Source organism: Apus apus, chromosome 2 (assembly GCF_020740795.1).
Source record: "Apus apus isolate bApuApu2 chromosome 2, bApuApu2.pri.cur, whole genome shotgun sequence".
NCBI lineage: Eukaryota > Metazoa > Chordata > Aves > Apodiformes > Apodidae > Apus > Apus apus.
The window spans coordinates 49667471-49680292 of NC_067283.1; the positions used below are offsets into that span (position 1 = coordinate 49667471).

Below are 12822 nucleotides of genomic sequence, written 5' to 3' on the forward strand. Positions count from 1 at the left end.
CCCACAAATACAGCCTTGGCTGAAGTTTGTGGCTCCAGCCACAGAGATTTTCTAGGTGTCTTCCCCCAGGCTTAACCCAGGCTCTGCTGTGTGTATACCTAAATTCTTTTGTTTCACTGGCTCTGCTAAGAGCACCTATTTTTCCTTTGTTTCATTCCACATTCTGCAGGTTATTCCTTTAACTTCTCTTGTCTCTAACACTGGTTTCTATTCTTGCTGGAAGTAAAAAGAAATTTTCCACAGATTTAAACCTTTTAATCTCACCCATTTGTATGTTCCAAAACAGTATTTATTGCTTGCAACTCTTCTATCTTTTATCCCAGTGTCCATTACCTGGCAAAAACAATTTTGTCTGCTCAAATTCTCTCTACTGTCTGTTTTCTTCCAAAACATTTGCAGCATCAAAAGAGGCTATCAGGCTTTAGTGATCTCTGTGACTCCAGCAAGGAAAGATGTTGCAGCTTCTGTAGCAACATGCTGTTTCCATCGAGTGGGATGTACAGCAGAAGGAGATTTTTTTCAGCCTCTGGTCACTGCGTGTAGCTGCCCTGCCTCTGATGTACCCACCGAAATTATGGAGGATGTGGAGCATCCGACGGCCTTGACTTCAGACCCAGGGCTTGACAAATAAAAACCCCTTCAAGGACAGCTTTAAACTGCAGTAATAGAGCCTTTCTGGCCTTATCCTTGTACTTTACCTTCAAAAGAGAGCAGTGTGCTGAGCATACTGGAGACACAGCTCCAAGCCAAAGCATTGTTAAAATGCCAGTATTTCATCTCATGCAAAGAGCGGGGCAATGAATAATACGGATGTTTGCAGAGGAGAAAGATAATGAAATTGGCAGCCTGTGTTCATGTTCCCAGTAGTCTCCACACTGTGGTGTCCAAACAGGGGGGTTAGAAAAATAAAGACAGATGGCAATGGTATCACACAGCCCACTGAGTTGTAAATGTGGGACACACAGACCTGGAACAAAAAAATTCAGACAAGAAAATAATGAGCACCAGTACAGTTATTGCATGCATTAGTTGCATTTGGCTTAAGGCACCATTTCTCCAGCTTCTCCTTTGCAGCTCTGCAGTTATGGCATCTGCAGCAAACAGAAAGGTAACAGCAGCAAAGCAAGGTGAGAAGGCAGCCACCCATTAGGGAACTTGTACAGGGCTGCACCAGAGAGAGCATAACACTCCCTTATTATAAAGTTACCATCACCAAAGTGCTGTTGCATCCCTCCGGCCCTAAAAATATTATGAGAGCATGTAGCACCCCTAGCCTTCTTGTCTGGGAACACCTCTGCAGTGAGCTGGACCTGACCCTCAGCCCTGCAGATCCAGCTCTGTGTGTAGGTGCATGTGGCTCGTGTGAGTGTGTGTATGGGGTGTGCTCACTCACCAGCTCGCCCCATGTGCCACTGGCCTGAACCCTGAGAATCTAAGAGCTTGTGGCTGGAAAGCAGACAAGTGGCTGAAACACTGGCTGGGGGGGATGTTTATTTGTGTTGGGGTCATGGGGAGGGGGAATCTCTGCCCCTGTGGCAGGCCAGGCCCACAAAGCTTGTGCAGAAGGAGGATAGTGAGCTGTCTTTGGACTATGTCAGACCCTGTTATAAGGGACTGGAGGAGGTCTCTGTGACAGAGGAGAGCTGGAAAAGCCTTGCGCAGATTGCATGAGGCTCTCTGGTCCCTCTGTACTATATGTGTGCACAGCCAGGGTGTCTGTGGTGTTAGGACATCTAGGAGCTTTGTGCACATCCAAAGATATTACTGTGTATTTGTGTATTGTAGGAGGACAGGGCACACTCCTTAAATTACCCAGATCCAATGCAGCAAGAATCCCAAAATTGGCATCAACTTGTTACGCTCTGACATAACAAGCCTCGACCAGCATCAACTTCCAAAGGTCTCAGGTGGGCAGAGGCTATCACTGGCTGCTGCCTCTCAGGGAGACCATGTGAGGGTACCACAGTGTCCCCCCATGCTCACCCAGGCACCTTGAAGTCCTCATGGCAGAGCCCAAAATGTATACACCTACAAGATGGCTTGCTTCTCGGTCAGTTTTAATTTCATAGCCTGGCACAGAGAGGAAATGTGAAGTGCTCTGAAATATCTGCATGACTTCAGCAGAGAATGACAAGAGTAAGTGGAATTATGAATGTCATATTAATTTTGGCTCACACTGACATGTTTACTTGCAGTAGAGGTTTTGCATCCAAGCAGTATTTTGAAATCAAGTGCTGCAACACCTGTAGGCGAAATGAAGTAATTTAAGGGCAAAGCCACAGTCTTATCTCAAAAGTACCTTGCTTGGGTGGCTGTCACAAGGATAAGCCTGAATCTTAATGCTATTTTTCAGTTCTCCCTAACCAGAAAGCCTCAAAAGCTTCAGCAGCACATACTGCATTAAGGTAAATCTCTGGGCCCAGGGAAATCGTCTGTTATTTTGTGTGCAAAATGCAGTGAACTGAAGAGTCCCAGATCCTTGCTAGGGAATGCAATTCTCCCACATGGCACTCAGCACACACACTTCATCCCCCAAACACAAACATTTTTAAAACCTCAGGACAGAAAAACAAGGATTTTGTATGTTCCTGCTTCTATGATGTTCAGTGACAAGAAATTCTACCCAGCAGCTCAATCAACACTGCAAGTATCAAGTTTGCCCTTCCCTTACCCCTGGAACACTGTGAAAGAGATTAAAGGGCTTTTGCAGGGAAAGATCCTGGATGGAGCTTCTTGGCTGCTCAGTTGATTGCCTCCCTACAAGCCCATGAGCAGAAAATGTGGGAACTACTAAAGCAATAAAGATGGAAGTTAGTACTTCTTCTTGAGCAATAAGATCAGCTCCTCAGTGAAGGGTGAGGCTTTCTGTCTGAAAGCCTTGGTCCAGCTGAGCTGCACCACCAAGGCAGGACCAAAACTGTCGCTAGGTCTTCTTGCCAAAATGCATGATCCATGCCACGTACAGCCACACACCTTGATGTGCTCCAAATCCTAACTATGCTGCTATTTCTGGGAGCTCTTTTAAGAGCAAATGCATCTTTATTGTCTTTCCCAATTCAAAAAAGGCAACTTATGGATTTATATCCTCTGCTCCATGTGCCACAAAGAGGCCCAGGCTACCCTAAAGCTGCCTGGGGTTTGCGGAAGCACACAACAGTGTCCTTTCCATCCCACTGATTCTTTGCTTATGGAACATCCCCAGACGCAGGAGGCTTTTCCCTAGAGCTGACCCTGCTCTGCCTCCCAGGTGTTGTCACAGCTGGGGTCTCCTCTGTGCCAGAAACCCATGGATCCTCTCTTGCTGAGGTGGAACAGCCTCCTCGGGGCAGTGTTCAGCCACTTGCTCAGAGCCCATTATGGACACACGCACCATGAGAGAGTGGTGATAGCTCTCAGTGGGAGAGCAGGGGAAACACTTTTTCTGTAATAAAGTGGTCATTTTAATAACATAACTAGTGTTCTCTATGCAGCCTGGGGTGGTTTTGCTTGTTTGTTCTTCTTACATGAGTTGAAATTTATTTCAACTTCAGGATTTTATTTTTTCCCTCCCTGTGGCATTTACAGCTAAATACAAGATAAGAAGCACAAACCTGAGCCTGGGACTCTGGCTTGAAGAAGTTCAGGCCTGCCAGTGAGCTACCAAACATGGACATTCACTCCATGTGAGACACTGACACAGCTATTGAACATTTCTGAGAACTATTTTATCTTAAATACCTTCTTGCTCCAGCCTCCTCCTCATACCAGTCTCTCATGTTTGTCTAGACCCCTCAGTACTCTCCTGCCCTCCTGCAGACCTGCAGTAGGAGATGTACTACACATGAGAGACAAAGCTAGCTTAGATATTTCTATCTGGCATAATCCAAGAGCATTCTGAATGTAAGCTATGCACAGCAACCCTTGGGGAAAGATGCCCTCCTTTCACTCACCTGTAGGACATCCCACACCCTGAAGTCATGGAGGGGTGCAGCACTGATTCCCCCTGTTCAGAGCAGAACCACAGAGACTTTTAACCAGGTGCAGCAGCATTCTACATAACCTTAGAGTAATGGATCCTTTTCCTGCTGAAACTTCCAGTAGGCATTCTCTAAGTCATATGTCAGTCACAGACTGGGATTTGATAAGTACACCCAGTGCAGTGGCTTTTGCAATCACCAAAAGCAGAATAGACTTTAAAGGATTATAGCTAGGCAAGTTCCTGGGTTTATATCCAGTGGCTTCAGATGCTCTGCAACAGCTACAAAGAGCAAGTCAACAGGGTTGCCAGAGTATTTTTTAAATGGATTTTTAACACCACAGGAAGCCAATGTGGTCACAGTCTGCTTCATGTCTCTGATTTGCCTCTCTGCACTGTAAATAAAGACTTAACTCGTTTGCAAACTAGGCTAGGCTAGAGTTCATTTTCTTCATAACAGTTTGTGTGGGGCTGTGATTTAGACTAGTGACTAAAACACTCATTTTAGCTGTGGCTGAGCAGTGTTTGCACAGCACTGGGGCCTTCTCTGTTTCTCACTCTGCTCCCCCAGCAGATTGGGAGTATGCAAGAAGTTGGGAGTAGACACAACCATGCAGATGACTCAAAGTGACCAAAAAAGGATAATCCATGCCATCTATCATCATACTCAGCAATAAGAAGGGAGAGAAAGGGATTTTATGGGGGTTAGCCATCTTTTGATCAGGAACAGGCTGATTATCAGGCTGCCCATGGGAAATGGTGAGGGATTGCCTTTGCATCACTGCTTTTGCTTTCTTTCTCTCTTCTACTTCTCTTTCACTGATTGAACAATAAGTTGTTTTCTTTTTTATAATCTTGACCCCCAAGATTTCTTGCTTTTACTCTTCCTTTCCTCTTACCCCGACTGGGGTAGAGGGGAAGGGAGCAAGATTCTTAGCTGCTCACCAGGTTTAACTCACAACAGGAGGCCACCCTATAAAAATGGGATGCACCTCTCTGTTTTTAGCAGGGAAAAGGATTACACTGAAGGAACTTTCTATATCACTTCTGATTTTCACAATAACAATGAGGGACTAAAGCACATAGCATCTTCCTCATATGGTTTTATTTAGCTAGCTTAATGCAGAGGAACAGCAAGTAAGAAAATCCTGCTGTTTCAGGCACCTTTTAGGGGGCACAGTATTACCTGACACAATGTCCTGTTGGCATCCCCTTCTTCTGCAGGTACCGTGACACGCTGGCTCACATGACTACACCTCAAGAAATGTTCTCCAACGTGCTGCAAGCTCTGAGATACCTGGACTCCCGTCTTCCAAATGGCAGCCATGTGATTTTAACGGGCTTGGTAGATGGCCGCTTCCTCTGGGATAACCTGCATGACAGATACCATCCTCTAGGTAAATACGAGATGTAGTAGAGTCTGCCTGGTTATCTGCCTTCTCACCTTGTCTTCTCTCCTTGAATAATTTATGAATCTGTTGACAATTTCGAGTACATGAGAGTGTGGAGGAGATCTGAGAAGCACGAGACAGGTATTGGTTGTTCAGTACAAGTAGGAGAGCCAGCTTACCATACCCAGTGCAGGGCAGTGCAGCTGGAGGACAGACATCTATCCTGTCTGGTCCCCAGACCTTCTCAGCTCCAAACCAGGCTCAATACATTGAAACAAGCTGTTCTGCCTCAGCCTTGGCCCAAAATTCTGGTTGGCCTACTTGTACATCATCCTTGATGTTGTTAAGAGGTGGAGAGGGATGTTTGGTGAACATCTCCCCTCATGGTAATGGCCGGGACAGAGGACTAAGTTGGAAGGTTGTGAAAGACACATTATTTATCAGAGAAATAAATTTCCCACAAGTGCTGGGTGCCTGCCACCTGCTGCCCTGCCTACAGGTGTGATGATTGAAACCTCATACCATGTGCAGGCATGTTTTGCAGTATTCTCTCAAAGCACAGTTGTTGTAAGGTACTTTGGGGCAGCATTTCCAGAACTTTGGGAGCCCTACATCTCAGAGCATTCATGAAACCCTATGTCTGGCTATCAACAGGCCACTTGCTCCTTGGCTTCACCCTGTGCAAAGCAGCAAGGAGGAACTTCATCTCAGGGGGCTGCATTCACACACAGTGACATGTGATGTCCTTGGTTAGTCTGACAGTCTGTGGTCAGTGTGGAAACAGTTCCCTGAGGACATGGGAGGTTGTGGGGAGGGAAAGCTTGGAAACTGGCTGCAGAACCCCTTCTCTACAAATTCCACCGATATCCACCCCATCTTGGATAAAGAAGGTGAAGTATTTTATTCAGGTAGCAAAGAAATACAAAACAACTAAAGTAAGTCTATTAATCTCCAGACAAATGTGTGCACAAGGAACTATCAGGCCATTCTGCTGTCAAATTTTAAACCATAAGAATGTTCTTTTTTTTTATTTGGGTAGAGGACACACTCTTGCACCTGAACATGTGGGAAGTTGTTGTCATCTTAGTTCTCATTAGTAAAGAGAGAGTGAAGTTAAATCACATTATTAAAATGGTAGATTATATCTTCAGATGATTTTGGCAACCACTGGGAACTGGATCTTTCAGCAGACTCTGTGCTGTGGTTTTCCCAGAGTTCTGCAAGCACTGCCAATGGCCCTACAGCTTCTGCATTATCTACTATGGGTTATTTTACCCCTCAGAAGTACTTGCCTCTTCTCATGAAGTCTGAGGTTTCCATTTTTATTCCTGATACCTTGTTATATTTTTCTCTAATAAGCACTATACTACTATCAAGTGAAAGCAGAAAAAAAAGAAAAATAAAAGAAAAATCCTGTCCATTTTGGGGCAGAGGGAGCCTGTGATAATTATTTTTTAGTCACATAAATACATTTCTTCCCCTGAATCTGTGTTTATCACAGGCACTGTTCCTCTACTGGATATCTAATTATCAGAGACAACATGCAGCATTTTTTGGCACAAGCCAAATCAGGAGAGATTAGCTGTGGGACCAGTTGGCAGTTTTTCAGGGGGGGCTGATTTGTCTCAGAGGGACCCAGCTGATCCTAAGTAACATGTTTTGTAGCAAGAGATCACTTCTGGCAGATCCTCCAACAGGTTGCAAGCAGGTTTCTCCACTCAGATGTAACCAGATGTCGGTCTGGCTTTCTGCCAAATCCCTGGTCCCCCTGACAGCCCACCCCAGGGCCTGATGCTTTCAGGCTACATGGGTCTGGGAAATTCTCAGTACCCAGGAGAGGCCTTGGAGCACCCCATCTTTTGCTCCTTGATCATCTGATACTGTTGCTGGGTGATGGGCAGCTGTGAGACAGGGAATAATCACATCTGTGTCAGGGAGCTGCTGCAAAGCAATCTGAGGAGCCCGGTTCACTTGGGAGAGGGTTTTGCATTTCCCAAAATAACAACAAAAACCTCATCTTTCAGCACTTCAAAAATAATGAAGCCTGGTGGGATCAACGCACTACAAACTCAGAGAGCTGACTGGCCATTCAATTTCCATCTTGGTTGTAGCTACCAAAGAAGCAAAAAGGTTGAGAAAATGCTTCCTTTTCTCAGGAAACCAGGCTATCGCACAGCACAGTGAATTTTAGGTGAACAGTGCTATGTGAACATCAGCTGGATGTTTGAGTCGATGCTTGAATTTGCTCACCCACACAAATGTATCCAATTCCCTCCATGACAGCAAAATCATTCCCTCCTTTTAAGGCTCTAACCTCTCCAAGGCAAATGCAAAGCTCAAAGTATATATAGTCACCTCCAATCTTCCCTTCGGTTTTGCAACCCCTGCATTTGTTTGGAGGGTGAGACACACATTAATGGGTAAAATAACAGTCATGCATCCAGAAGATTGGCACAGGCTGTGATGACTAACCCCATACGTGGCACAAATCACCCATTAAAGGCCAGAGAGTTATGTGGGAGAAGGGAAAGTGGCTCTGCATGCTGGGGGAATGCAGGTGCCTTAGCAGGAGGGATACACCAGTGCCACCTATACTGCATCCCAGGTTCTGGTGATGGGAGGGTAACCTGAGTTGGAGGGACATTGGGGCTCCTGGGGTGCCTCTCCCCACCAAGGGGTCTAATGCAGGGGAATGTACAGACCTGCAAAATGAAGTTACATTTGTCCATCAGGCATATGACATTTCCTTCTCTCTGCTTTGCAGGGCAGCTGAACAGGGATGTCACATACAGTCAGCTTTATTCTTTCCTCGACTGCCTCCAGGTAAGGTTTCTGGCTGTAGCTTACGAGCCCCCCTTTGCTCTCGGCCTGCTGCTAACACCCCATTCCTCTTGCCTGCCCAGGTGAGCCCCTGCAGTGGCTGGCTGACCCAAAACGAGACCCTCAGGAACTTGACCTCGGAGGTAAGTCCCAACGAGGCTGCAACAGGACTGCCCTCTCGCACAAACACTCTTGGAGTTTGTCCCTCTCTCTGAGATGAGTCTAATATCTCAAAGGCAAGGTGTCAGCACATTTTTTCTTCCAAAGATGGGGAGAAGATTCAGAAACATCCCTAGCCATCCATTCAAATGCCCCTCAGGCTCTGGTAGACAGTATGATTAAGTTAAGGAATTCATAAATATATTCCCTTTCCAAACTCTCAGCTGCCCACATTTAGTCCCAAGACAAAATCATTCAGGTTCATGTTCTTGAAGGAGAACCTGACAAGAAATTAAAGGCTTGTGAATAGAGTAGCTGTGGGTATGAAAAGCCAACTGCATTGATTTCACTGGCAGCAGGAGCAGGGCCTGAGAGGAAGAGCCTTACCCTGCCTTCATTTGGGATTTGTGCTAATCTTCTCCAGACACATTTCTGTGGGCTTAATCACCAGATGGTGTGACCAAGGAGCATCCAGGCTCAGCGCAGGAATGGGAACAGACAGCACAGAGACGTCTTAAAACTCACCCTAAAAATCTGGCTGCAGAAGTGAATGTCACATAATATCAGCCACTTATTCTCTTACAGTACAAGCTGAGTTTTAATCCCAGCATCCCCTTGCAGGCATGTAAAAGAGCCAGTAACCAAGTATCATCAAATGTGTCATCTCTGTGTATAGTTGTATTAATGTTTGCATTCACTAAACAAAAAATATGGCTTTAATTTCACCAGGCCTTACATATGTTTCACTTTATGTTCTGTCCCTCTTGACTTCCAAGAAGGCAATTAAGCACATTCCTAAATCTTTGCAGGATTGCAGCTTATATATTCATACCAACAATACAGAGCATGCAGTACATGTAACTTCTGTCCATGAACAATTCATATGTCTGCAGGGTATGAATTAATCTTTCTGAGCCCCTGTCTGAAACTAATTGCCTATGTTATTATCCAAACTACACAATTTAAATATTTAGGAGATCCTGATCTCTGTTAGGGCTGTAGAAATCACAGTGGGTATATCAGTTAGGTAGATGCTCAGTGGAGGTAATTTACTCCACTGAAAGTAAGAGCAGAATTTGGTCTGGATAGATAAGCATTAGTACCCATAGCACAGGAGCTGGAAACATTTTGCCTGTGGAAAAGTTTCAGTGTTCTTTAAGACGAATAAAAATGACTGGGCTACCAGAAAAACTGAGAAATTCAGAATATTTATATGGGCATAGAGATGCTACTAGAAGAGGTGTCCAGTAATATAACCTTATGCTGTATTGAACTTATTACATCAGCTAAGGCTTCAATGCAACCTACAATGGTGGTTCTGATTCAAGTCTACATTATGATGAAAAACCCCATCTCACCTCAAATTCTTGACCACGCATCAGTGACAAAAGCTGAATCCATGCAAAACAGCGTGAGTAGCAATGAATCATCATTAAACTGCTTGATTTTTGCAGAGAGCTTTACAACTTTCCAACGTCCTGAAAGAAATAGCGAGATCTGAGAAATTTGCCAACTTTGATATTTTCTATATGGATTTCCCACTGAGACAAAGTAAGTGGCTTTTCTTTCCATCTTACTCATAAAGCATTTAGTGAAGTGCTGGGCTGCTAATGTGCTCCTCATATTTTAGCTCTGTGCTGGGAGAAGGACAGCATGGCCAGCCAGCTTAGGTGACCCTGCTGGCAGGGCTGGGGTCCAAGGGGAGGATCCTTAATGCCGTCTCCCTGCTTTCCCAGCTAGGGTAACCATGGACCTGTGCAGAGACGAGACCCCATCAGCGGCTTTTGGGCCACAAACCCCCTGCTGCTCCTGGTTGCCAGCACCCACATCCCCAGCACACTGCCCATTTGCACTTGGGTGGCAGTGGGTGCTGGTGGCAAGGCAACAGGGATGGAAAATGAGCCTCTACTAAAAATGCCTCCTACCTGCCCACTGCAGCTTCTCAGGCTGATGAAGAGAAAAAAAAAAAAAAATAATCTCCAACCTATCTCTATCCATAAGATTTGGTTTTATTTTTTTTTAATAATTGCTTTTATAGGGGCTCATCTAGGCTGGAGGAGGCATATCTGCAACTGTGAAGGTGGTCTTAATGAGCACATTGCCTCCTCTGGGATGAGCAGTGCCTCAGGAAGGAGAATTTTTCTCAGCCAGTTTTCCTACCTGAATGATGCAGCCATCCTCTCTTAACACACTGTGTTCTAAAGTAGAAGCACCTCTCCCAGCTTGAACTTCCTTCTTTTATGTGCTTTCTTCTTCTTTTTCATACTACTTTTGACTTGAAGAGTTTACAAAACTCATCCTTCTGTGATCTTAAGTGACATTTGGTAAGCTCATTACCTAAATCACTTCCTTCTGCAACTGGCACTTAAAAAAAAAATAAATTACAGAAACCAGAAACTTTTCCTCATCACTGTGAGCATGAGTTGATGGTGTCCTTGCAGGGTTGGGGCCTGTCCCCACATCCCTCTCAGCATAAGCACCCTGGCAATACTTCAAAGTGTACCTCTTGAACTCCACTATCCATCAGTGTCTGGCTGTACTTGAAAGCAAGAAGCTGCTGAGGCACATAAGATTATTGCAAAAAACTCATTTGCAGCCAAAGCCTATCAAAATTCACAAATTTCTTTTATCCTATATGACCCAAGTCAGAAGCTGGTTCTGGGTCCCCTGCAGGCTATACAGAAGAGGAGGCAAAGAAGATAGGATGGGAGAGGGAGTCTTTGGGTGCAAAACTTTGTCTCAGAGAGGTGGGCTCCACCATCACATTTAATATTGTAGCACAGAGTTTCAGAATACCCAAGTCTCCTTGTGGCTTTTGCCTCAGCTACTTAATATTTAACAAGTAATTAGGATTTGGAACAAACTACCTGCTGGGTAGGCAAATTACTTTAATAAGTTAAATCACTAACTTTAGGTAATTTATTTGCTTTCAGGAAAAGAAACATCTAATATAATTTGCTGTTCTTGATTACATTGCGTTAAATAAATGAGGTAAACAAAATCACACATGCGTATACAAACATCAGCTCTCAAAGACACTGCAAAGGTTCTTGCAGCCCCAGAGCCAATAATTTGAGCTTCCCATCAGGAAAGCTGTCAGTTTGTGAATGTGCTCAAAAGTCGTCTAAGGCTGATGACCTACTTTTGTGGTCTCTTTCTGATGCAAGCACAAATCCTCCCCAGACTCTCTGGGCATCAAATATTTAGCTGTGATTACACACTGTGATGAGTACACTGATTTCAAGCTGGCCTAAAACAACAGCTCCCAGCTTTATTGGAGTAAAATTTGAGTATACTAGCATTTATTCTAGATTTAGACGGACATTCAAGCTTGGATGTTGCCTTTGGCTGAAGAACTTTGTGGTTCCCTTAAGAAGCAGTGCAATTAATAGGGTGATAGAGATTGGTATTTTTGGCTTTTTCTTGGTAGGGATGGGAGCAAGCTCTCGTCTAGTCTAACCAAGGCGACAGGCACTTTTAAGACACACTCTAGCCATCCTCAGTTGATGGGTATTTGTTCAACTGCTCTAGGGTTTTTGGAGGTCAAGTTTAACAGCCTAAATTCACCTATCTTGATAAAAACCTTACTTATTTTACTTACACCTATGCTATTTCTGGCACTGAAGCAGCAGTCCCTCTACGAAGCACGGCACAGCACACAGCCTTGTACTCAATATACAATATATAAGGAGTTAGGCAAGCTCACTCTGTGCATTTATATGTGCACTCTGTGGTGTAATCAAGGATGAACATGTGTTGTGCCCAACATATTGCAAATTTGAAGCAAAGCTTCAAGCCCTGGGTCTTGAAGCAGGTTACTTTATGTATTGACTAAAGCATTTCAAGTAGTTTTCAACAGTCAAAGTGGGAATATCACCCTTGTGTGATTTCAGAGTTAGTGTGGGGACCCAGACATAATTTTTTTTGACACAATAGTCAGGGTCCAACAAACAGCAGTGAGTCTAGGTCAGAACTGTGGTGCTTGAGCGGAGAACATTTTCCTCCTGACAGGATGCCTGCATAATGCTATTAAGAACTCTTAATGTGTCATTATAAAGGAAAATATTGAATTTAAAGTCTGTTAATGCCATATCCACTAGCCCCATGTTTGATCATTCCACAGCCCTTTTGAAGAGAGAAAGCTTTTTACTTCCCTAATGGCTCTGGGGCTTCTAGCACAGCATCATTTGCATTGAATGTCATGCTTATGTCATTCAAAAGGTTATTTTGTTGGAGTTGAAAAAGAGTGCTCAGAAGAGAAGTAACTGAAAATGACAGCCTATTTCTGCAAATATCAGCCCCTGTGAATATTGTGTTACCATCTCTCTCTAAAAAGCACCGTTTCCTTTATCTCTTTGGTTTTTTGCACTGCTGAAGATGCAGCTAAAATGGGAAATGCAAAAGTATTAAATTGGCATTAAATAATTTACAGCTCTACTTGCTACAGCATCCACCTTGGTTGGGAGGGAAAGTGAGTTGTTTTATGATCATTTATGT

At 44.3% G+C, this 12822-nt stretch overlaps 2 protein-coding genes across 5 annotated transcripts in view; both read left to right on the top strand.

Annotated features, from left to right (window-relative positions):
* AOAH (acyloxyacyl hydrolase) overlaps positions 1 to 12822 on the top strand; it is an 85418-nt gene that overhangs the window by 62052 nt on the left and 10544 nt on the right. For 3 of the 4 annotated variants that reach the window (XM_051609557.1, XM_051609559.1, XM_051609555.1), the window contains exons 17-20: positions 5180 to 5352; positions 8111 to 8169; positions 8250 to 8309; positions 9780 to 9876. In XM_051609557.1, coding sequence (XP_051465517.1) covers positions 5180 to 5352; positions 8111 to 8169; positions 8250 to 8309; positions 9780 to 9876 — 389 coding nt within the window. Of the gene's footprint in view, positions 1 to 5179; positions 5353 to 8110; positions 8170 to 8249; positions 8310 to 9779; positions 9877 to 10363; positions 10711 to 12822 lie in introns of those variants that run through there. The other variant, XM_051609558.1, reaches the window with a different exon arrangement.
* The window catches only part of MATCAP2 (microtubule associated tyrosine carboxypeptidase 2), a 125036-nt gene that overhangs the window by 36037 nt on the left and 76177 nt on the right, over positions 1 to 12822 (top strand). The window lies entirely within an intron of this gene.